General features: G+C 41.1%; 1 protein-coding gene across 13 annotated transcripts in view; it reads left to right on the top strand.

Moving 5' to 3' along the window:
• The window catches only part of MITF (melanocyte inducing transcription factor), a 227,513-nt gene extending 201,788 nt beyond the window's left edge, over window positions 1-25,725 (top strand). For 4 of the 13 annotated variants that reach the window (XM_069966895.1, XM_069966894.1, XM_069966900.1 and 1 more), the window contains exons 3-10: window positions 9,233-9,448; window positions 11,541-11,633; window positions 12,914-12,943; window positions 13,119-13,161; window positions 16,912-16,968; window positions 18,038-18,113; window positions 20,176-20,341; window positions 22,452-25,725. In XM_069966895.1, coding sequence (XP_069822996.1) covers window positions 9,233-9,448; window positions 11,541-11,633; window positions 12,914-12,943; window positions 13,119-13,161; window positions 16,912-16,968; window positions 18,038-18,113; window positions 20,176-20,341; window positions 22,452-22,847 — 1,077 coding nt within the window. In that variant the 3' untranslated portion in view covers window positions 22,848-25,725. Of the gene's footprint in view, window positions 1-8,016; window positions 8,126-9,232; window positions 9,449-11,540; window positions 11,634-12,913; window positions 12,944-13,118; window positions 13,162-16,911; window positions 16,969-18,037; window positions 18,114-20,175; window positions 20,342-22,451 lie in introns of those variants that run through there. The other 9 variants (XM_069966907.1, XM_069966899.1, XM_069966898.1 and 6 more) reach the window with 7 other exon arrangements.
• Window positions 25,726-26,237: the final 512 nt, after the last annotated feature.

Here is a 26,237-nt window from a genome sequence, read left to right as displayed (position 1 = left end):
GATCCCTTTAAGAGCGAAATGGGTCCCTTTAAGAGTGACCTGGGTCCCTTTAAGAGCGAAATATGTCCCTTTAAGAGCGAAATATGTCCCTTTAAGAGCAAAATGGGTCCTTTTAAGAACGAAATGGGTCCCTTTAAGAGCGACCTTGGTCCATTTAAGAGCGAAATTGGTCCCTTTAAGACCGACCTGGGTCCCTTTAAGAGCGACTTGAGTCCCTTTAAGAGCAACCTGAGTCCCTTTAAGAGCAAAATATGTCCCTTTAAGAGCAAAATGGGTCCCTTTAAGAGCGACCTGGGTCCCTTTAAGAGCGACCTGGGTCCCTTTAAGAGCTAAATGGGTCCCTTTAAGCATGAAATTGGTCCCTTTAAGAGTGAAATTGGTCCTTTTAAGAGCAACCTGGGTTCCTTTAAGAGTAACCTGGGTCCCTTTAAGAGCGACCTGGGTCCCTTTAAGAGCGACATATGTCCCTTTAAGAGCGAAATTGGTCCTTTTAAGAGCGACCTGGGTCCCTTTAAGAGCGACCTGGGTCCCTTTAAGAGCAAAATGGATCCCTTTAAGAGCGAAATGGGTCCCTTTAAGAGCGAAATATGTCCCTTTAAGAGCAAAATATGTCCCTTTAAGAGCAAAATGGGTCCTTTTAAGAACGAAATGGGTCCCTTTAAGAGCGACCTTGGTCCCTTTAAGAGCGAAATTGGTCCCTTTAAGAGCGAAATTGGTCCTTTTAAGAGCGACCTGGGTCCCTTTAAGAGCGACCTGGGTCCCTTTAGGAGCGAAATGGGTCCCTTTAAGAGTGAAATTGGTCCCTTTAAAAGCAACCTGGGTCCCTTTAAGAGCGACCTGGGTCCCTTTAAGAGCGACCTGGGTCCCTTTAACAGCAAAATAGGTCCTTTTAAGAGCGACCTGGCTCCCTTTAAGAGCGACCTGGCTCCCTTTAAGAGCGAAATGGGTCCCTTTAAGAGCGAAATGGGTCCCTTTAAGATCGAAATGGGTCCCTTTAAGAGCAAAATCGGTCTCTTTAAGAGCGACCTGGGTCCCTTTTTAGAGCGACCTGGGTCCCTTTTTAGAGCGACCTGGGTCCCTTTAGGAGCTACTTGGGTCCCTTTAAGAGTGACCTGGGTCCCTTTAAGAGTGACCTGGTTCCCTTTAAGAGCGACCTGGCTCCCTTTAAGAGCGACCTGGCTCTCTTTAAGAGCGAAATGGGTCCCTTTAAGAGCAAAATGGGTCTCTTTAAGAGCGAAATGGGTCCTTTTAAGAGCACCCTGGGTCCCTTTAAGAGCTACCTGGGTCCCCTTAAGAGCGACCTGGGTCCCTTTAAGAGCGACCTGGGTCCCTTTAAAAGCAACCTGAGTCCCTTTAAGAGCAAAATATGTCCCTTTAAGAACAAAATATGTCCCTTTAAGAGCAAAATGGGTCCCTTTAAGAGCGCGAACTGGGTCCCTTTAAGAGCGACCTGGGTCCCTTTAAGAGCGACCTGGGTCCCTTTAAGAGCGACCTGGGTCCCTTTAAGAGTTAAATGGGTCCCTTTAAGCATGAAATTGATTCCTTTAAGATTGAAATTGGTCCTTTTAAGAGCGACCTGGGTTCCTTTAAGAGTAACCTGGGTCCCTTTAAGAGCGACCTGGGTCCCTTTAAGAGCGAAATATGTCCCTTTAAGAGCGAAATTGGTCCTTTTAAGAGCGACCTGGGTCCCTTTAAGAGCGACCTGGGTCCCTTTAAGAGCGAAATGGGTCCCTTTAAGAGTGAAATTGGTCCCTTTAAGAGCGACCTGGGTCCCTTTAAGAGCGACCTGGGTCCCTTTAACAGCAAAATAGGTCCTTTTAAGAGCGACCTGGGTCCCTTTAAGATCGACCTGGGTCCCTTTAAGAGCGAAATGGGTCCCTTTAAGCGTGAAATTGGTCCCTTTAAGAGTGAAATTTGTCCCTTTAAGAGCGACCTGGGTCCCTTTTAGAGCGACCTGGGTCCCTTTAAGAGCAAAAATGAGTCCCTTTAAGAGTGACCTGGTTCCCTTTAAGAGCGACCTGGCTCCCTTTAAGAGCGACCTGGCTCTCTTTAAGAGCGAAATGGGTCCCTTTAAGAGCGAAATGGGTCTCTTTAAGAGCGAAATGGGTCCTTTTAAGAGCACCCTGGGTCCCTTTAAGAGCTACCTGGGTCCCCTTAAGAGCGACCTGGGTCCCTTTAAGAGCGACCTGGGTCCCTTTAAAAGCAACCTGAGTCCCTTTAAGAGCAAAATATGTCCCTTTAAGAACAAAATATGTCCCTTTAAGAGCAAAATGGGTCCCTTTAAGAGCGCGACCTGGGTCCCTTTAAGAGCGACCTGGGTCCCTTTAAGAGCGACCTGGGTCCCTTTAAGAGCGACCTGGGTCCCTTTAAGAGCGACCTGGGTCCCTTTAAGAGTTAAATGGGTCCCTTTAAGCATGAAATTGATTCCTTTAAGAGTGAAATTGGTCCTTTTAAGAGCGACCTGGGTTCCTTTAAGAGTAACCTGGGTCCCTTTAAGAGCGACCTGGGTCCCTTTAAGAGCGAAATATGTCCCTTTAAGAGCGAAATTGGTCCTTTTAAGAGCGACCTGGGTCCCTTTAAGAGCGAAATGGGTCCCTTTAAGAGTGAAATTGGTCCCTTTAAGAGCGACCTGGGTCCCTTTAAGAGCGACCTGGGTCCCTTTAACAGCAAAATAGGTCATTTTAAGAGCGACCTGGGTCCCTTTAAGATCGACCTGGGTCCCTTTAAGAGCGAAATGGGTCCCTTTAAGCGTGAAATTGGTCCCTTTAAGAGTGAAATTTGTCCCTTTAAGAGCGACCTGGGTCCCTTTTAGAGCGACCTGGGTCCCTTTAAGAGCAAAAATGAGTCCCTTTAAGAGCGACCTGGGTCCCTGTAAGAGCGAAATGGGTCCCGTTAAGAGCGAAATGGGTCCGTTTAAGAGCGACCTGGGTCCCTTAAAGAGCTAAATATGTCCCTTTAAGAGCAAAATGGGTCCCTTAAAGAGCGACCTGGGTCCCTTTAAGAACGAAATATGTCCCTTTTAAGAGCAAAGTGGGTCCCTTTAAGAGCAAAATGGGTCCTTTTAAGAGCGACCTGGGTCCCTTTAAGAGCGAAATATGTCCCTTTAAGAGCAAAATGGGTCCCTTTATGAGCGACCTGGGTCCCTTTAAGAGCGACCTGGGTAACTTTAAGAGTGACCTGGGTCCCTTTAAGAGCGAAATATGTCCCTTTAAGAGCAACTTGGGTCCCTTTAAGAGTGAAATATGTCCCTTTAAGTGCGACTTGGCTCCCTTTAAGAGCGACCTGGCTCCCTTTAAGAGCGAAATGGGTCCCTTTAAGAGCGAAATGGGTCCCTTTAAGATCGAAATGGGTCCCTTTAAGAGCAAAATCGGTCTCTTTAAGAGCGACCTGGGTCCCTTTTTAGAGCGACCTGGGTCCCTTTTTAGAGCGACCTGGGTCCCTTTAAGAGCGACCTGGGTCCCTTTAAGAGTGACCTGGTTCCCTTCAAGAGCGACCTGGCTCCCTTTAATAGCGAAATGGGTCCCTTTAAGAGCGAAATGGGTCCCTTTAAGAGAAAAATCGGTCTCTTTAAGAGCGACCTGGGTCCCTTTAAGAGTGACCTGGGTCCCTTTTTAGAGCGACCTTGGTCCCTTTTTAGAGCGACCTGGGTCCCTTTAAGAGCGACCTGGGTCCCTTTAAGAGCGACCTGGGTCCCTTTAAGAGCGACCTTGGTCCCTTTAAGAGCGACCTTGGTCTCTTTAAGAGCGACCTGGGTCTCTTTAAGAGCGACCTTGGTCCCTTTAAGAGTGACCTGGGTCCCTTTAAGAGCGAAGGGACCCAGGTCGCTCTTAAAGCGACCCATGTTGCTCTTAAAGGGACGGGAGCCAAGTTGCTCTTAAAGGGATGCGACCCAAGTCGCTCTTAAAGAGACGGCACCCAGGATTAAAGTTTCTATTAAAATAAAGTCACTGGTAAAGGGGTGCTCTGGAAGTCACTGGTAAAGGGGCGCTCTTTTCAAGCACTATGTATTTCTCTGGAAATGCAAATCTAGTTATTATTATTAGTGCTCATGCTGACCCTGTCCACCTATAACAGGCTTGCAATAATTGGACCATGGATCGATGGAAGAAGGCGCCCTAGTCTGATGAATCGCAGTTTCTTTTATGTTCAATCTGTTTTTATTAAGAGGTTCCAGAATAATCAAGTAGGATACAATCCACATAGTACATAGTACCTTAACACTTGATATCACAGTAGCACACAATCGCAGTTTCTTTTATATCGTGGGGCTTAGTTCATTGCTTACCTGAAGAAGAGATGTCTTGGGGATGTACTATGGGAAGGTGGCAAGCTGGTGCAGGCCGTGTGGTGCTCTGGGCGACGTTCTGCTGGGAAACCTTGGGTCCTGTTAGGGAGATATTACATGGGACGATTTTTCAGTAATTAACGATAAACGATCTCAAACTACCACTATGGCAAACGATCTTCAATCGTTCACCCAATTACACAGGGCAATGATCGTTAATTACGGTCATTCTTGCCCCCGTCCTTTCCTGGGTAGTACACCAGGGAACGACCGAACGATGGGTTATTACACCGAACGATGTTTGAATGATTTGTGAACAATCATCGATGAAAATAGGTCCAGATTCTTTCAAACAATCAACAATTTCTTGGTCGTTTAATCGCTGTCTGCTATTACACAAAACGATTATCATTTAAATCTGAACATTCTAACAGTTTTTCGAACGATAATCGTCCCGTCTACTTTGACAAATGCCATTTACCTGAAAATTTTTACAGATCAAGTGCCCCCGCCCCCCAGCATTGTTATTCCCTAAACGCAGTGGCCTCTTTCAATAGGATAATGCTTACTGCCATACTGAAAGTATTCCCCACAAGTGTTGACTTAAAGGGAAACTCCAGCGAAATTGTGTTCTTTCAAATCAACTGGTTTCAGAAAGTTAAATAGGTTTGTAAATTACTTCTATATAAAAATCTCATCTCCACTTATCCAGTACTTATCAGCTGCTGTATGTTCTGCATGAAGTGGTGGATTCTTTCTAGTGTGACACAGTGTTGCATACCTATGTAGTTCTTTATCAGAGTTATATGGAGTGGCGCGTCACATATACACTGCAAGTCCATTGAATCAGCTGGACATGGAACCAAGGTTGTTGTGATGGGTGGAGGTCCTAGCGCTTGGATCGCTACCAATGCTGTCGTTTGTGGAAAATCCACGTTAGCTCTTGTTTAATCTTCCTTTTAGCTTATATTACTACTGATTAAATATTATATCAGCAAACATAAAATAGTTGTAACATACAGTAGCTCTGTTCAAAAAAAAAAAACTGACATAGTATCATTTGTTGGGATGTTGTTTCTCTGTCTCCCTTTCTTCTTTTGTCCCTCATAGCCTGGTTATAAATAGGCTGTTTGTTTTTACGGACCCCTGTCAAATGCTCCTTTAATGTTTGTTGACCTAAAGGGGGGGTGAGGTCAGGACATTTTAGTAACTAAAGCCAAGGGTGACCTCTATGGCTCCGGACTAGTTGACTAAAACAACCAAAGGGTGCCATAGATCTTGGAGAGGGGGGCTCAAGCTCAAGTTGTCCCTAACCCCTTTTGTTGTGGGATGAGGTAGGGCTGCATGTACCAGCTCTTTGAGAAAGGTCCAGTTTTGATTTAGTGGTTGCTGGAGCCATATAAGAAGACAACAGTTAGTGAGAGGCCCTGTCATAGATTTGCATTGGGACTAGAAGCTTTAATTTATGCCTCCATTTTGTGCAGTGCTTAAAGGGGTTATCCAGCACTACAAAAACATGGCTACTTATCCCCCTTTCTTGTCTCCAGTTCAGGTGTGGTTTAAAATTAAGCTCCATTTACTTTAAAGGAAACCTGTCACCCCTGGGCCGGGGTGACAGGCTCCCGACCCCCAGTTAGATCCCCTTATACGTACCTCATCCCGCTCCCGGAACCAGTCCCGGGACGGAGATATCCCGGTCAGAAGCCGGCGCGCACTCTCTGGTCCGGCATCCATAGAGAATGAATGGAGCCGTGCGCGCGCTGCAGAGATGAGTCCGGCTCCATTAATTCTCTATGGACGCCGGACCTCTCTCCAGAGCGTGGGCGCCGGCTTCTGACCGGGATATCTCCGTCCCGGGACTCGGCAGGATGAGGTACGTATAAAGGGATCTAACTGGGGGTCGGGAGCCTGTCACCCAGCACTGGGGGGTGACAGGTCCTCTTTAATGTAACTGAGTTCCAAACCTCACCCAATCTGGAGACAAGACGGGGAAAAGTGACCATGTTTTTGTAGCCCTGGATAACCCCTTCAACAATAGCTGACCACTAAGCACTGTCTGCTAAAGGGGTGCTAAGTCAGAACCTTTGTAAAGCTATGCCATTGATCTTAGTCTAGCATGTTAATAGTTGGATCTTAACATTTAAAGGCGAACTATCAGCAGCTTAGACAAATCCAAACTGCTGATAGCTCACTATTGTGCAGGAGACGCTGAGGATGAAAGTATGTCTCTTATCTTCATCCTTATCACTATTTCTGTGCACTTAATCGTTTACTCCTTGGTCTGGAAATAACATTTGGAGCACTGTAGGAACTGTTAGGAGTACTACCCTACCTCCCCTAGCGCCGATCCACTCGAGCCATCCTGTCCCTTCTAATTGTAATCAATAAATTTGACATAGACGAGCATTCCTCTGTGCTTTATGGAGGGAGGAGGGGTAAGCTGCTGCCAGACAGCTCTGGTGACAGTTTATCTGTCTGAGAACAAAGGGGTCACACAGTTAAATTCCATCTGTCAGTGGAGTTTTGGGAGATCACCATGCACTATATACTGACGGCCTAATCTGATTTTCATGACGTAAGTATAAATTGAATGGGGACCTGCAGGATACGCTATCAAAATCCTGCTGCCCATTTCCGACACATACTGTACATACACCGGAGACAAATTTCTTCCAGCATCGTCATTGTATACAATACAATCAACTACGCTGCTGGAACTGTTCCGTCTTGGCGCGCGCCTGCATCGGGGGTGTGGTGGAAGGATTTTCATAGTGTATGCTGCCACCCGCTAAAGATGACAGGTAGGCTATGTTCACACACAGTATTTCCGGCAGTCTTTTGGTCAGTCCTTTTTTTTTAACCAATTATAGTAGAAAGATTTGCACTGCTACCGTGTTTTCAACTCACTAATAGTTTTGGTTGCATAAAGCCTGACTGAAATAATATGTGTGAACATAGCTGTACACTTTAAGAATTAGACAGTTTTAGTAAATCTAACATTGAACATGAAGGGAGCACCCATTACCCAGTCATATAGTGTCAATTTATCTCTATAGTAGACCTCGAACCTGGACCATGAATTTCCATTAGGTCAGGGGTAGGGAACCTTGGCTCTCCAGCTGTTGCAAAACTACAACTCCCATCATGCCTGGACAGCCAAAGCTTTAGCTTTGGCTGTCCAGGCATGATGGGAGTTGTAGTTTTGCAACAGCTGGAGAGCCAAGGTTCCCTGCATCTATATTAGGTCATAGTATAGCTTAGCACATGAATATATAAAGCCCAGAGACATCCCCTTCTGCATATGGAATGAAGCTATACACGTGTGATGGAGACTCATGCGTAGCAATTTTAATGCAAAATCTTCATGCAAAAAAATAAATAAAGTACAAAACATAACCTACAACTTTTTAACCTTATGTATTAGAAGGCATACCATTGTATATCCGTGGCACTGGAACAAAAGATGAATAGACAGAAGGCCTGGAGCGTTTTGTCAATTTGACTTTGATAACACAGCCCCTTAAAGAGATCCTTTTATGTTTATGAAAAAGCATGACGTCAAAGTTGTTAAAAAAAATAGCATCCAAATAAATGGCTACACTAGCATTGCCTCCAAGAAGCTTGTTGTATGAAACGTTTGTTTCTTTACACGCGTAACTAATTAGCTTAGCTTATTATAAGCTTGGACGGCAGGGATGAAGTTTCTTTAGCACACTTTAAAAAAACTTGTCTGTGGTGGTTGTGTAAGGCTGCTAGAGAGACAGCGATAGCCAAAATTCAGGGATTTGGGTGAAAACTCCTAGTAATATGCTGGAAATGCTTGACTATAACCATTACCAGGTAAGATTCTGATTTTTTTTATTATTATTATATTTTATTTTTTTCATATGTGTTTGCATCACATTATATAGTTTATATAACCATAACTGTTTTATATATTAATGCATGGATGTAGCAGAGCTGAATTTGTTCTTGATCTATCCTATATAAAACCCCAGATAAGATTAGTTGTCCACAAAATTGGTTTCCCCAAATGGACAAATCCAGCTATACTACATTCATGGACTTGACAGCATAGTATATTATCCCCAAAGGTACTGATATTATTGAATAATGAGTGAACCTGAAGCACGCTTGGGTTTGTCTGAACTCAAGTGTGCAGCATTTGATTACTTCTCGGAGTCCTGGAAAACATGGAGACAGCCTATATCTATTTTGTTGTATTTACTGTTTATCATTCTCACTTTCTCACAGAGGTTTATAGATTTAGTACATTTTTTTCAATTATTAAAATATTTAATATTGGAAAATTATGATGTTTATGTATAGATTTCTTACATTCTAAATAAACAAAACTAAACTAAAATTAATTGAATTAACGTAGAGGTATTATTGTACTTTTTTGTGATTGCGTGTTTTTATTTATTTATTTATTTATTTTCAAATAAGAAAGCTAATTAAAACAAAACAAGCAAAAAAATAATTTTAACAAAAAGAAAAAACTATAACATTTTAGAGAAGCTCTTTTTAAAAGAGTGCAGACTATTAAAACCACAACAGTATATTATTTTTAACTATATAATGGATTGCAAAAAGGCTGAGATAAAAAGAGTAGGAAATGGAGAAATGTCTTGCAATGAACTTGATGGCTTCTGAGCTCCTAGAAAGGGGCAAGGAAATTAGCCATAGTAGGGCTTCCTGTATTAGTCAAGACATGTATCTTTATATTTTTTCCATGTTCTACTCATATATATGTGGGTCTTCTATGATTGCTTAATTTTCCTCATGTATTTATTTAGAATAGAAACAAGGAACAAGAAAAAAAACTTAAAAGCGACGAGAAATTGTTCTTCCATAGTTCAGCGTTACGTGCTTTCGTGCAAACTACAACGAGCCCTGACAGCCTGCAGCTGAGACCAATCCATTCATCCTAATTTTATTTTCCAGGTGCAGACTCACCTTGAAAACCCAACAAAATATCACATCCAGCAAGCACAGAAGCAACAGGTGCAGCAATACTTAACAGCCAAACATCCAAGCAAAGCACTAAGCCTGCCCTGTCCAAACCAACCTGGGGACCACATTATGCCCCCCGGGCCGGGGAACAGCGCACCCAACAGCCCCATGGCTATGCTGACACTAAGTACAACCTGCGAGAAAGAGGTGAGTACAATGCCTACAATACAGGGCCAATTCTCTTTTTATCTGGTCTATTACGCACATCAGGTATAAAATATTTTTAAAAAAACTGATATCTGTGATGATACCTGGGGACTGCTGATAGTTGTCTGCTTCCTTTTTAATTTAATTTAAAAAAAAAATAATCTTTTTGTTTCCCACCATCTTCTGTCGTCTTCTTTATTTTTCATTGTTTTCTTTTTCTTCTTCATTTTATACCTAGTTTCCTTCTTTCTTATTTATCCCTCTTTCCTCTTTATACTTCTCATTGTTTTTTCACCTTTTTTTCACCCCCTTTTGATTCCTTTTTTCTTTTTTAGTCATTTCCTTCTCCTTTTTCTATTCTCATTCTCATCTATTTCCCTTTTTTATTATTCTCATTTTTGTTGTGCTTCAGTTTTTTACAGCTTCTTTTTTTTCATTTGTTTTTTTTTCTTTCTCATTTTTTCCCCTTTCCTTCCTTGTATTTCTTATACTAACTTTTCCTCTCTTTGTATTGTTGCTCTCCTTATTTCAATTTCTTCTTCTTCTCCCTTTTGTCCTTTTTCTTCTCCTTTACTACTTTCCTCTATATTTAATCCCCTTACACCAATGTTACTATATGATAAAACACATTATACTAATTATATGAAGGGGATCTGTCTTAGAATTCTACTTTAATGATTAAGTGTACCCCTTTAAGACCAGGAAGCTCATTCTTCATTATTGAGGGAATTAAGGGTGTGGAGATGCGACTCCTCAGTTTTGCTGCCTTTAGGATAGATAATGTAGGACATTGTTTATTTAGAGAACTTTGCGGTTTGGAGCTCCAAATCCTATCCGAATGAGTAAGTGATCTCCGTATACAGTATTGTGATGTCTATTAAAGCTGTTAAGTTCACAAAGCTTCCAACATCTTAATTTAACCTTTATGTTATCTCATTTACATCCTAAATAGAAAACCTGGAACTGATAAAACTTTACTTTGTGTAACTCCTCAAGGTGTCAATTCCAAAAATAGAGTAGACCATAAATAAATCAGTATCACATGCTAATCGAGCTGAACCACGTCTGTGTACACAGGACATCTTGTAACCGTACAATCATTGAAGGAAACAGGGATAAAGGAAAACGTTGGCTCAGAACCATCTTGTTTTTATTATGTAATTGTGTCTCTTCTAGTATCTTACACCGTGATGTTTTAGCTTTTATTAGAGATGAGCGAACCGGGTTCGAGTCCATCCGAACCCGAACATTCCGCATTTGATTAGCGGGGGCTGCTGAACTTGGATAAAGCTCTAAGGTTGTCTGGAAAACATGGAAACAGCCAATGACTATATCCATGATTTCCACATAGCCTTAGGGCTTTATCCAACTTCAGCAGCCACCGCTAATCAAATGCCGAACGTTCGGGTTCGGATGGACTCGAGCATGCTCCAGGTTCGCTTATCTCTAGCTTTTATCTGACACAAGTAATAGTTTTCAAGTGTGACTCCAACTTTGAATATTATTTCATTTTTCCAGTTACACACTTGGGCACGACAGAATGCGTGGCATCATTTGCATTGTCAACCAGGCCCAGCTTTATATGTTTAGTAGTGACAGTCTGCGCCTACTGTGCAGTGACCATTAAAGGTGGATTTATTATCAGGTTCAATGAGAGCATGTATTTAAACAGAATTATATAATTTAACTGTATTTTATATCTGTGCAGAGCAATTTATCTAGATAACTAAGCTCCAAATCTAATAAAATTATTATGAAGTTAGTCAGCATAAAACATTGGACCTATCTAGATATAACAACAAATATGGTGGCTTTACTGTAGGCTAGAACTACACTGTAATTTTAGCCATATCCAGGGCCCGAGAACCAAACATTACTGTGTTACACTGAAATGATCCCATGCATCATAGCTAAGGTCGGTAAGTAGCATCACATTGTGAACCTGAAATGTTTGCGACCGCTACCTGACCGTTGCATTTAATCCATCTGGAATGCAACCCTATTCAATGACCTTAACTGTGGTGCGATCACTGATTTTTTTTTTTGTAGCCTTATGAGGATTTTATACCACCTTTTTTTTACTGTTTTGCAGATGGATGACGTGATCGATGACATTATAAGCTTGGAATCTAGTTACAATGAAGAAATTCTCATGATGGATCCAGCTATGCAGATGGCAAACACGGTACGGTAGTGTTCCCTTGTGATCAATGGTGTCTGAAATATGTTTATTATACTATGGGGTTTATCCAGCAATATGGGGTTTATCCAGCAATACTAGGGTTTTCATGATTCTATTATTTGATCCTTATGATGTCTTTTTTTGCATTATCTGTCATCGGTTAGTTATAGGCTAGGGCTATACAATGACGCTTGGTAAGATTGTAGGATTACTATGACCGCAGCCCAGCTTCATGTTTTCCTACAGGAAACAAAGATGCAGACAACCTTACAACCATTGCAAATAGTACAACCCAGTGGGATCTATTGCAACACAGAAAGATTGTCTGTTACTTGTCTCCAATAGGGGAACATTAAAAGCATACTGAGATAGTCTACTGATTTTACAAAGATTCATATGAGACCTAATGCTCCAATGTTCAACTTACAGCACTTGGTGACTAGTAGATATTTCTAGGCTATCGATGCAAGAGTTAAAGGGGTTCTCCGGGCAAAAACTATTATTGATAGATGATTGGCAGGGTTCACACCTAGCAACCTCACTGGTCACCTTATTGGCACTACTGCACTGCTGGAAATAAACAGTGTATTAAAGCCGGAAGCCTCAGGTCTGAACATTGTCTGTAGTGGTGCAACTTGGTAAGTGCACAGCAGCTCCCATTCATTTTGGATAGGCCATCAATAGTTTTTGGCTGGCGAACCCCATTGGCAATGTCTACCTTTAAAAAGGTTATGCCTGTTTAAAGGAGTACTCATGTTATCTTTTACTTCTTCGACTGAAGGTCGTCTAGAGCTGTATATTAGGGAGATGGGGCTCTGTCTACAATAAAGATATGATCAGCACAAAAGTTTTGACTAATAAATGACATGAATCTATAAGGTGAATGGTAAAATATACCTAATAAATATAAATACAAATTTTTGCCTTTTATTGTTTTAAAAATTCTTTCTTACTATTTCTTAGTTACATTCGTTCCTGGGATAGTTGGGTGGCAATCAATATAACTACTATTTTGACTAGACAGAGTTGCCATTCAGAGGTCCAGGCAAGCTGGGTGGCCATCACTGTGGGAGCTGTAATAGAGTTATTGGTTGTCACCCAGGAATGGCTGAAAAGAATTTTTAAGGAAATAAAAGTCGTTTTAAAAAATCTAAAATCTTCAAAATGTTGAACTTTTTTTTTTTTTTAAATATAAATATATAAAGTTATTGTGAAATTTTGGTTTGTACCCGTCACTCTTCAGTATACATTGTTAGAACAGACTTAGGTTTTATTTTTTGCAGATAAGACAAGCTGGATCATACCTCCCCCATGTGAGTTTCCAACCATTTTCTTAACCATGAAAAATAAGCTGTGCCTTCAAATGTGTCCATTCTCTCCATTAACCCCTGTATCACTGATCCCATAGTTACCTATGAATTTTACTATGTGTCTTTTGTTAAAATAAAATTCATCTAATTTCCTTTTCTTTCTTTTTTTTTATTCCAGATGCCAGTGTCTGCAGGTTTGATTGACATTTATGGAAATCAAGGTATGCCAGCTCCAGGGTTAAATATCAGTAATTCATGCCCTGCTAATCTTCCCCATATCAAAAGGGAGCTTACAGGTAAATGATTTACATATTAGAGAGGTTCGGATGTAATATCAGATATTGCAGTCTCCTCATGCTAAAAAAGAAGGGACATGAGTTAGGGCTCCAGGATTTCATAGGCCGCAATATGAGGTCGGGGTCTGATTCCGGACAACTCAGCTGAAAGAAGGGACATAAAGGGACAGTGCTGCATCTCCTTCATTGTTAACTCATAGTGTTCTCTATATGAAAGCGAATAACACTTGATCAGGACTTAGTTGCAGTACAGGACATAGGCACTACTGTTTGTATGGCGCTGTGTCTAGGTAAAAAACCCAATTCAGCTGATTAGTGTGGATGCATTTCAAATGATGAAATCTTGGTGGGCTATTCTGTGTTAAAGTGGAACACCAAACAATACCTGGGAATTCAACTGTGATCTCTCCACCCATCCCAATGTTTTACTAGGCCAAAATCTTTTCATCTCGCTTTGTAAGTTCTGTATAAAAAATACTCCCCCGGCTGGGTAGCATCCAATACATCTGCTGCTCTAATAGTAGGAAAGCCACAACTCTCAGTACTGCCTGATACTATTGTAGGTTGTCTAGAACCTTTGGCCAGGATTATTCTGCATGGGAAGTACTGCCCCTGCTAGAGAATTGCCTGCTAGAGCTTGGAAACTACAGCTCCCAGCACGGCATGCAGACTATTTCTGTCAAGTATTTTCTATGCAAACTCCCAGTATGGACATTGCTGTTCAGAAGCAATGATTCCAGACAGCTTTTAGCCCTTCTTCACACACATTTCTTTCTAGCTTTCTTGGCTTTTTTGTGCTTGTGTTGTGCATGCATTTTTTGGCTGCATTTTTTTTCCCGTGGCTTTTTCCCCATAGTGAAAGATGTGATGTGAAAAAAGCCACAAAATATGTACCAAGAATAAGCAGCACACATCTACTCTCGAAAAACTGCATGTAGGGAAAATTGAAAATAAATAAATAAATAAATCTGTTATTAGTAGTGCTTTGTATACTTCTTAATTGATTGCACACTAACATAAGACCACAACATTCTTCAGACAAAATTTTTTTCCAGAAAAAGATACTACAACAAAGGGGGAGATTTATCCAGCAGTCTTAGGCTGGGTTCACACTACGTACAGTATATTTCAGTCAGTATTGTGGTCCTCATATTGCAACCAAAACCAGGAGTGGATTAAAAACACAGAAAGGATCTGTTCACACAATTTTGAAATTGAGTGGATGGCCGGCATATAACAGTAAATAACTGCCATTATTTCAATATAACAGCCGTTGTTTTAAAATACCAGCAAATATTTGCCATTAAATGGCGGCCATCCACTCAATTTCAACATTGTGTGAACAGATCCTTTCTGTGTTTTTAATCCACTCCTAGTTTTGGTTGCAATATGAGGACCACAATACTGACTGAAATATATGTAGTGTGAACCTAGCCTTACCGTACACAGCATTTTTTTGGGAAAAAAGTGACTGCAGTTTTTGATGCATTTTTTTATGCCAGTCCCCAAAGGGGACCTGGCAGACAGAAGTATAAGGGGTGGTAGGGTTGGCCCTCCAATATATGTATATATTGGCTTCCTGACATATCTGTACATATAGAGCCACCGGTCCATTTACTTCAATGGCCTGATAGTTGTCAGCTAGTAACTGTGTTCCGGCAATTTCCTGTATATACTTGGATTTTTACTCAAAATCCCAAAAAACACTCCACGCCTTTCAGTTTAAGGCAAAACTCATATATGCTCAGAAAATGAGGCGATCATAGACACTAGCACTAGCTGGTTTTAAATGGGTCATTGATTTGGTCCAGGCACAGATAAGTGGTGAACGTGGTGTAAAGTCCCACTTTTTGCGTTTTATACAACTTTTATATGCGTGAAAACACAAACACTTAAATTCTCCCCAGTATTTTTTTTTTCCTTTAAACTATACAATAATTTCTAAAGATTACTTAAAGTAGTTTTCAGGGATCCCCTCCCCCCCTCAGAATAAGCCATCAATATCTTATCTATGGGGTCAAGATAAAAGGAATGAGAGCTAAACTGCAGTAACCCAGCATGGCCACTACTTAATGTATGGCGTTCTGTTCACTGTGAATGTGGGTGCCGAACCTCTGGCAAGCAGCTGATCAGCAGGGGTCTTTTCTAAGAGCAGGCCATTAATGAAAAATCCCAGAAAACCTCTTAGATGATAATTATCATTATAATTATAATAATAATAATTATAATAATTAATTATGATAATTATAATTTATGGGGTGATGGTAGTCTTGATCTGTTGGAAGCAGTATACTCATACAGATATAACATAGCAGAGCTACTTTTGGCATCTTTTACAGAATCATCACAAGTATATACTTTACTATCTACGGTCGTCCATGATGGCATCTTGTTATGACTTAGGTTAAGATATAAGTCACATTTCACAGTATAAACAGCTGAATGACAAACTCAGCTCTACTTCATCTGGGCACCATACAGTGGTTCCTAGGAGAGGGTATGATCACACAACTGAATTTGGGAGGAAATTTCAAGCAGAGTCCGCACAGCGGTCTCCACTTGAAGTTCCGCCTATCCCAAAGACTCAAGGATATTCTGAAGCTTAATCTGCTGTCCACCCAAAGAATTGATATGTCAAGCGGATTGAGCTTCAGAATATCCTTGAGTCTATGGGACAGGCGGAACTGCAAGTGGAGAGCGCCGTGCAGACTCTGCTTAAAATTTCCTCCCAAATTCCGTAGTGTGCACATACCCGGAAAGTCTACATTATCTTTTCAAAGCAGAAAGCATTACATGACCATGAAGTCTTGTATATGGACTTACCCTTCTACAGGAGAGCTTTAATATGATGAATTCACAGTAATTGTCAATGTGAACATATAGTTTTTTTTTTTTAAAGCATATAAAGTAATATCACCTTTGACGCATTTTTACACCAACAATCCAGTGATGTTAGTGCTGTAATAAATCCTTATGTCATTTATTACAGCTTTGATAACATCATTTTAACGTTGAGCTAGTCACTGTAAAATCAATTGGTGATGATGGGTGCAGACTGCCATCTAGTGGCTAAATGAAATATCTCTTATGAAAAAAATTTATTGGGGAAAAAAAACTTTTTTTTTTTTAACACAAAAATATAATTAACAATCAAATATCATTAAGTGTATAAATATAGAAATACAGATTTCTTAGATTTTTTTGCTGATCCAGAACCTGGTGAATAGATTCTGCCATATTTTGTGTCTAGAGGTCCATATATCACATGAGAAAGTCTGTAGCTATTAGAGAGTGCCACCTTAGCAAATAGAGTGCCCTAAATGACTGTGCTGAGGGCAAGAGAAGAGTAAGGCAGGTTAGTAATGAAGAACCAGTACCATTCCCAGTCTAAGATAAAACTATACACACAGATCTATCACAGTATAGTGGGACATTATTCATATAGATGTGGCAGAGATGAATTTGTCATTTGGCTGTTTTTTTGTTTCTCTTTTTAACTCAGTTTGAAGATCATAGCAGGTCAACCTATGTAAGGCCGCAGTATATTAATAAGAAAGTCAGTGTTGCTACATTTAGAGCACTCTCATCCATCTATGCAGTACATCTGCCCTTCCCTAGTGTAAATGCTCTTGTTCTATATGTTAATATTTAACTTGGAAAAACTATTTTTTTCAGAGTCGGAGGCCAGAGCACTCGCCAAGGAGAGGCAAAAGAAAGACAATCATAATCTCAGTACGTTACACTTTCTACAGTTATATAGGTCCAAGTTTGTGTATTAATGTTATAGCGACACGTGTGGGATGCACATGACAAGGGTGGAGATACCATGTCTAGCACACTCAGTACTAGTATAATGCTGAATGTACGTGACCTCCATCTCCAGCCCCTCCAAGGGGTTGATTGCATGGGATTTCAATAGAACCTTATAGGAAAGAGACCACTTCTAGTTTGCAATAATCACACAATCATTGTGTTATACAAGTGACATCACAGTTGTATGTGTACGTGCGATATACATGTAATGTTTTTCGATCTTGTAGGCATATATTATAGGCAGCGTAATGACTATATCACACAATTATATCAGCTCTGTGATGTATAGCTATAAACCTACCCAGAAAACTACTGTACTGTTTTACGGATAAAAAAAAAACATACATTTTTGGAAGCGCAACATTTCCCTCTAGTGTCCATTTTGGATCAGTGCAGGTTTCTTCGCAATGATCTTGCTTTCTTGTTTTTTTTTCATATTGTTAATAGAAATGAAATTAAAATGAGTAGACGATTAACATTTCTATAATGTAGAAAGTAGACTTCATGGAATGATCGACACGTATGCACATGGTTGTCAGCATAGTATTGGAGCGCTTTCTTTCACTCGGTCACAGTTTCTACATTATCTATATACACCAAAAGCCATCTGAAATTAACATTGCTGATTGAATTTCTTTATGATTATGGCAAGAAAAGCTGGTTGGTTGTAAAATACATTTACTTTAGATAATGTTCACAACGGCCATTGTTTAGCGCTACCTACGGCTGAAATTAATGATCATGATCATTAATTCTGGCTGTAGGTAGCTTTGAACAACGGCCATTGTTTGTTCAGTGTGTGAACATAGTGGGGTCTAATGTTATCAGAGGCTCTGATCCTTTAAAAAAGCGCATTATTCTGCGTGTATAGCGCTGGATTATCAGATTTCAGATTCTGATTATCAGACTTTTGGATCTGGCCCTTATTAAAGCACACAGGGAGTTGCCAGCTCTGCCTCCATTTACACATTTCTTTCTCGTTTTTCAGTTGAGCGAAGGAGAAGGTTTAACATCAATGACCGTATAAAAGAATTAGGAACCCTCATACCCAAATCGAATGACCCGTGAGTATAATTTAGATATACAGCATGTCTTATGTTCTAGGCCAGTATTCTGCAACCTGAGGCTCTTCCGTTTTGGGAAAGCTTCATCAGGGTATGTGGGGAATTGTAGTTTTCCAACAGAAGGAGAGTCCAGTAGAAGGAATTGGGAATAGTAATAAAAAAAGTTTTCCTTATCCCCCTGCCAGGACTTGCTTCCTATTTTTGACAAACAAAAATAGCAAAGATGAAGCATGATGGTTTTAAGGATCTGTAACTTACAGTGTGGCCAACTTAAAGGGGTTGTCCAGCGATAAAAAATTATTCACAGAATAACACACATTACAAAGTTATACAACTTTGTAATGTATGTTATGTCTGTGAATGGCCCCCTTCCCCGTGTCCCACCACCCCCACCCGTGTACCCGGAAGTGTGGTGCACTATACATTACCTGTCACGTGCCGACCACGGTCTCCGATCCTCAGCAGTGACGTCTTCTTCGGGAGGCTGGCGGATCTTCCCGAGTGCCGGCCGCCCTCTGCAGCGTCATCCGAAACTCAGCCGCGATTGGCTGAGCATAACTGTGCTCAGCCAATCGCGGCTGAGCGGCTGATGACGCGGCCACGTCATCAGCTGCTCAGCCGCGATTGGCTGAGCACAGTTATGCTCAGCCAATCGCGGCTGAGCTTCGGATGACGCTGCAGAGGGCGGCCGGCACTCGGGAAGATCCGCCGGCCTCCCGAAGAAGACGTCACTGCTGAGGATCGGAGACCGTGGACGACACGAGATGCGGTGAGTATAATGCACCACACTTCCGGGTCTAGCGTGGGTGGGGGGAAACACGGGGAAGGGGGCCATTCACAGACATAACATACATTACAAAGTTGTATAACTTTGTAATGTGTGTTATTCTGTGAATAATTTTTTATCGCCGGACAACCCCTTTAATAACAGGAACATAGTTTCATAGCTGTTAAAATGGCTGCTTGCCTTTTACCCATACAGGAAGTAGAGATCAGGAGCAAAAGATAAAAAGGTAGATAACTTGATTGATCCAAGGGAGCAGCACTAGTAATGGTGGGTTCAGGTTTGTCCAGAGATCTAACTGTTGGTCTATCTGTCTAGACCAGTGTTTCTTAAAGAGGACCTGTCACCCCCTGTGCCGGGGTGACAGGCTCCCGACCCCCCGCTGGAGCACCCTATACTCACCTGATCCCACCGGGTCCCGCTTCTGGAGGTGGTCGGGTGACTGAGATATGAGCACCCGAAGCCCGGCCCGCGAAGCCCGGCACGGGGGGGTGACAGGTTCCCTTTAACTCCAGTCCTCAAGAGCCACCAACAGGTCATGTTTTGAGGATTTCACAGGTGATATAATTATAGCCAGTGCACCAGTAACTGCCACAGCTGTTCATTGTATAGGATATCCGCAAAACATGACCTGGTGGTGGGTCTTGAGGACTGGGGTTCAGAATCACTGATCTAGACTGTCAATATAGACTTTTGATTGATGGAATAAATTTCCTGCTCACCACTAACTTTGAGTTGGGTTAACAGAGATAGATAGATAGATAGATAGATAGATAGATAGATAGATAGATAGATAGATAGATAGATAGATGATTAATAGATAGATAGATAGATAGATGATTAATAGATAGATAGATAGTGTTTGTACATAGCAGCTAAATTGAACAAGCAGAGCTTCAGCATAAAGCAAAGTAAAGGGACAGAGCAGCAGCCTGAACCACTCCATAGAAAATGGATTTGATGGACTTTTATCTTGCCTAATACTGCACATAATGTGAAGATACGGCTCTTTTCAGACTTTCTTTGATTATGTCTTTTTATTGAAACTTAACCATAGGCCCCAATGCCCTGTTTTTTTCCCACTGTGTAGAACAGTATAGTCTGTATTTTTACAATGAATGACTTAGGGTAATGCATCCAATACATATACAATGGAAGGAAAAACAAGGTGTAGAAAAAAAACTAAAAAAAATAATGTGAAGTACTGTACCTAATAGCTAGTGCTCAATCAATCGTTGTGTTGGTTATAAATTACATCATGTTTATTTGTGAATGCAGTGTAATTCTGTCTTCTAGGGACATGCGGTGGAACAAGGGAACCATCCTGAAAGCCTCAGTGGATTATATCCGCAAACTGCAGCGCGAGCAACAACGCTCCAAGGAGCTGGAGAACAAACAAAAGAAGCTAGAACATGCGAACAGACACCTGCTGCTGAGAATACAGGTCAGCTTTCCGACTCAGGAAGCAGAAACACATCCTAAGAGTTCCGGAAATTAATAGCACATTATACTAAATCGACCTTTGGCCCTAAAAGAATCCCCACTCCAACGTGCCATCAAACAGAACTTTTTTAGGATCAGCTCTTTTGTATAGTGGTTTTCACTTGGTGTCCACATGCCTTAGACTAAGGCTACGTTCACACAGAGCAAAAGGAGCGGATTACGCAAGGAAATATTTCCGCCTGAAATCAACTGACGCTGAATTCCGAGCAGAATATAAGCAGAATGCAAGCAGAATCCCTGCGTATTCTGCTAGGAAAGTGTTCAGCTCGTAATCAGCTCTTGACAAATTCAGCGCAGAATACTCGAGGAATCCGCGCTGAATCCGCATGCATTCAGCGCTGAAATTCAGCGAGTATTTGGTGAGTAAACTAGACTATACCAGAACATATACTAGAATCCTCCTCCCCCCCTTTTCCCCATTTCCGCGCTGATTCAGCGAGTAATTTCCGCTTGTATTACGCTTGTATTCCGCGCTGAATCCGCGCTGAATCCGCGCTGAAACAGAAAATCAGAGCCCCATTGATTTGTATAGGCTTCCGCTAGCGGAAGAATGAACATGTTCATTCTTCTGGCGGAAAGCGGATTAGTTCAGTGCGGAAATTCCACTGTGTGAACTGCAGAGCAGAATTTCCATTCACCACAATGGAAATTAGCTCTGCACCTATTTTAACGGCTGAAATTTCAGCGCTGATTCAGCGCAGAAATTCAGCTGCTTTTGCTCAGTGGGAACGAGCCCTAAAGCTGACTGAACCCGCTGACTTCGGTGGGTTCAGCTGACTTGTCTAAAGTGTGTGGAGTCCTCCTGACTCTCCCCCGACAGATAATGTCAGCAAAGAAAAGGATTAGGTGTGTTGGAATTTCAGTTCACAACCCTATTGTTCTAGTAGAGATAAACCACCACTAGAACTACTAGCTATGGATTATCCCTCCTTGGGGGAGAAGAAACATAAACGTTCAGCTCTCCCGAACATACTTTGGTATGGGGAGGTCGGGAGAGATAACCTTCAGCCAAACAGATGTTCAGCCAACAGCTATTGAAAGTGTATGCCCATCTTTACTTTGGGGTATCAGTTCATCATTATATATAATTCATTACATCCATATGAAAGCAAATAATCTATGGAGAAAAGGGGGCATATATCATAGGGATAGATAGATAGATAGATAGATAGATAGATAGATAGATAGATAGATAGATAGATAGATAGATAGATAGATAGATAGAGAAGAAGACATACTTCAAATAGTGAACTTTTCTAAATCCTTAAGAATAAGAAGTAATATTTGACTGGGGTCTTATTCTCTAGATCATCACCTTTAATGTTAGACCAATTATAGCTCATTTACATATATTTTACTTCCTCATCTTAACAGTTTTTTTTCCATTCATCACTAGGCACCTTGATAATGAGTTGAAGGTGCGATTCTCTTCACTAAATAGATATAACTTATACCGGTGCCTAGGGGCAGTTGTGTTATGCAATGGTAAATTTAGCTTTCGTGAAAAAGTATCCCGATAATGTGTACTGACACGTGTCATACACCTTATGTTATTGTGCACACAGCCACCGAAACACTCTACTTAATGAGTCCTTATTTGGTTGGATTCCATCCTGTCATAAAAAGTGGAAGTCATGTTATAAGTATTGTATAGACTCAATATTTTTATATATCTGTAATGGAGGCAAGGGTATACTTCCTGGTCCTAGTCTCTCTTTTGAGAGTAGTGTTGGCTAATGTTGAGCAAGCTTTCCTGGCAGCCCTAGGGCTGCATCTATCTCCATCCACCAGGAGTTAAATGACAAGCATTCAGGTTCAGCAAGCTTGCTCACCACTAGTGTTGACCTTTCATCTTTGGTCACCTTTGGTTTATTTACTGTTTTGGCTTAATTTGTCGAAAAGACACATTGATATGTAAAAGGTTTATACTATATGTGGATAGTGTTTAGTAAAATTATTACAGCAACAGCTCTCCTGGTCAAGAACCTATGTTTAGCATCAGTATTCATGTAAATATTTTGATGGTCACCATTTTCCGTTGCGCTTTTCAGGAGCTGGAAATGCAAGCCAGAGCCCATGGACTTTCCATCATGCCAACTACTGGCCTCTGTTCCTCTGACCTGGTGAGTCGTGTCATCAAGCAGGAACCAATGTTGGACAGCTGCAACCAAGAATTATTACAAAACCACCACGATCTTTCTGGCACCTCCACCCTGGATCTCAATGATGGTACCATCACATTCAGCAACAACATAAGGAACATTACTGACTCTCCTACTGCCTACAGCATGCCCACAAAGATGGGCTCCAAACTGGAAGACATATTCATGGACGATACTCTTTCTCCAAGAGTACACGATGCACTTCACTCAGTATCTCCCGGAACCTCCAAAGCAAACAGCAGGAGGAGCAGCATCAGCATGGAAGACAACGACCACCACTGTTAGCATTGGGTGGAAAAGCCCTTCTTACAGACTTCCATATCTTGTAATATTTTGGAGCAGTAGATTTCTAGATAGTTCAATTTGATAGAAATGTCGCGGTGTTTCATCCATAGGCCAGCACTTATGCTTTGTTTTTATTTTTAGAATTTTTTGTAAAGATACCTGTGTATTTTATTACTTGCTTTGCCTCCTAGGTATTGTGCATGAGAGGTCTAGTTCTATCGACTTCAAGGACATAACCGATTGTCAAGTCAGATCTATTTCAACCAATAGCCCTGTATCAGTGGCCATGTATCTGTCTGATTGGGAGGAACTTGCAATGAACCATATGTCAATACAAGCATCGCAATGAATGTATAGAAACCAAATATGTCTATGCTAGAGAGAAGTTTCCATATTTGTGACTATAGTCAGTGGTTTATGTAGAGAGAGGGGGGTTCCATAGCTAAGGTCACAAATGCAACTCTACTGTGTTTGCTATTTTTGTGACCTTAGATAGAAGGGCCTGGTGGTTGTCACCCCATCACACTTTTTCCTTGACCCTTGGGCTACTTTATTACTCCCTTGTTTGGATGTAAAGCAGAGAGTCCTGTTCAAATTCTTGCCAACCAGAAGTGTTTGGGGGTGACACCAACCAGGACTGGGCCCCTTGTCTCTCCAAGGCCTTATATACCTATGCATGCTCTTGACTGTAGTAGGTTCTTGGCTCAGTATTTCCATTGATCAGCAAATACATATCGGAACGTGCTAAGGCATTTCAAACAGTATTTGTTTTTTTTTATTTTATTTTTTTGACCTCCATAATTTTAACTCAGGATTTTGAAGAAAGTTTAAGGTAACCCAATCAAGGGATTTGCAATATCTCAAGTGTGATCCCTAAAGTGGCTCCAGACATGAAACACACTCAAGTAAAAAATAAGGGTACAAAACTGACTAAATTAAAGGGACACTTCAGTCAAAACTGATACTCTGTGTAATGATCTCAACCAGTAGTGCAGAGTTTCAGGGAGTGACCTATGACACTGAAAACCAAACTAGGCATAAAACTCTGTATCATATTGTCTGGAGAATTCCTTTAGGGGGTACTCAGTTTTTGTTGCACGTATTGCAACAGTTGCAATTTTTTTCCCAACCTTTGATGTTTGATATGACAAAATTTACAGTAAAATAATTTTTACCTATAGTCTAGAAATTCTAATAATTTGCCATTTATTTCTTGCATGGTGCCATGTGATATCTCAGAAATTCCTCTGACAGTACAGAAGATTTGATAATCTAGCGTCCATTGGGTCTTGTTGATAAGTACAGTGAAACATGATCTCTTTGAGAAAACCGTCACCTTACTCAGACCAGTGTGTTGGCTTTTAAGTCCACCATATGTTATGAACAGTGGCCGTTTTGGTTAATTTTGGACGGTCTTCTCAAACACGTTTCAGTGTATAAAATGTTACTGTAAATGACACATTCATTAAATGCCGTCCTCTCCAATAACAAAGATAGATAAAGTGAATAAAATCTAAAAAGGGTACATTTAAAAGTTAAGACCCCACCACCGCCAACTCTAGAGAGGATCACATCCTCTCCTTACTCCCCTTTGTAGTGAATGCTCCTTTATGTGCACAGTGTACATGCACATCAGGTCATGCCTTAAAAGAGTCCATTACAGATTATGGAAAGCCTATAGACCCTTGCAGGTGAAGGCCCTATTACGTGGGGCAACGAGCCGGAACTAGGGAGCCCCGACCTGTCAGGTCAGTGCTCGCTTGCTCCACGTGAAACTGCGAGGGGGCTGCCTGGGTGAACGCTGAATCGTCCGGACAGCCCATAGAAGACAGCTGTGGTCTGCTACCTCCCCTCCTATTCCATGGAGCGACGGCAGCAGATCGCTGCTATCGTGATCGTTGATTTTTCAATGTGTTGAAAAACATCGATCAGCCGACATTGTGCATGTCAGCCGATCGTTGTCTTCTATTACACAGAGAGATTATTGGCTGTAACGGTTGGTATTGTCTGAATACGGACAATAATCATCTTGTGTAATAGGGCCTTTACTCTTGGAAATGCTGGACCTCTAGATGTCGAAGATATTGAATATGTCAGTGTCATATATGAGCCAATTCAGACTATAGAACCATCTTTACATTCAGAGATACCTCCCTCTTAAAATTGAACTATTCTGATTACAGAATAATAATATACCTTAAACAAAATGCTTCTTTATATATGGGAAATGGTTCCATAGCAGTGTTAAACTGTATAATATAAGAAGTGATGGTAGGAAATGCAATCAGTATATTGGATGGGACAGATGTTACTGTTACCGGAGCATTAGAACAGGATAGTGTCCAATATGCTCCTTGTGTCTATTGGCATTACTTATATTATAGATACAAGTTCTCTTCCTCCTTCTGCTACACCTATGTCGGTGCTCCATTCAGAGTTTCTGTCGCAGATTCTGGAGGGGTAAATGGTGCCAGACAGTCTACTGCATGACGGACACCTACAGATCTCAATAAACCTAATGGGGTCCATTGGGTTTTTTGTTCCATTACTTTAACAGACTCTCTGACTGAGGCCACGAACTCGGCTCTAGTACAGATGTGAACCTTGCCTTACTGTGAAAGTGCCAAACTTTTTAACTTTTTTTTTTTTAAAACAATGCAGATCCTGTCCACAGGTTGGACACATGACAAATTCAGCTCCCCTTCTTCTAATTACTTACCTGAATAAACGTTTTTAGTATAAGCAAAATTTCTGAATTTGTTAGTGTGTTGGGCAAATTATGATAAAACAATAGGTCTGCTCTTTTTTCAGTAATAGTGCCACTCCTGTCCATTGGCTGCCAGTGGCATTGAAACAAACTAATTATTTGGAGTCCTGTATGACTATAAGATTATCCAATATACATGTTGTATGGGTAAACTTAAGATTTAGCTCAGGTCAGCATAGTAATATATGCTGTTCCCTCTTAATTTTCTAAGGAGTCACAAGAAAATACTACATATAATGGGGCAATGATGGTGGCCATCAGGATCACATGAGCAACTAATAAAAAACACACATTTAAACTATTTTGATTAGGGTTATTTTGAGGAAATAGAGTGGACACCAATTATCATAATGAGTCAGCTCTGTTACCCCCCAGTGGGTACCATCTGCAAAGATTGGATAGATTGGAACTCCAATATCAGAACACAAAAAATGGCTTAAAGCGACTCTGTAGCCACAATCTGCCCCCTCCCCCAAACCGATTGTACCGTTGGATAGCTGCTATTAATCCAAGATCTGTCCTAGGGTCCGTTTGGCAGGTGTTGCAGTTATTGTCTTAAAAAACAACTTTTAAACTTGCAGCCCTGTGTCAAATTGGCGCGGCCTAGAGTGTCTGTGTCCTAG

The sequence above is a fragment of the Dendropsophus ebraccatus genome, chromosome 4 (genome assembly GCF_027789765.1).
Source record: "Dendropsophus ebraccatus isolate aDenEbr1 chromosome 4, aDenEbr1.pat, whole genome shotgun sequence".
In the NCBI taxonomy this organism is placed as follows: Eukaryota; Metazoa; Chordata; class Amphibia; order Anura; family Hylidae; genus Dendropsophus; species Dendropsophus ebraccatus.
This window is presented reverse-complemented; position numbering and strand designations above follow the sequence as displayed.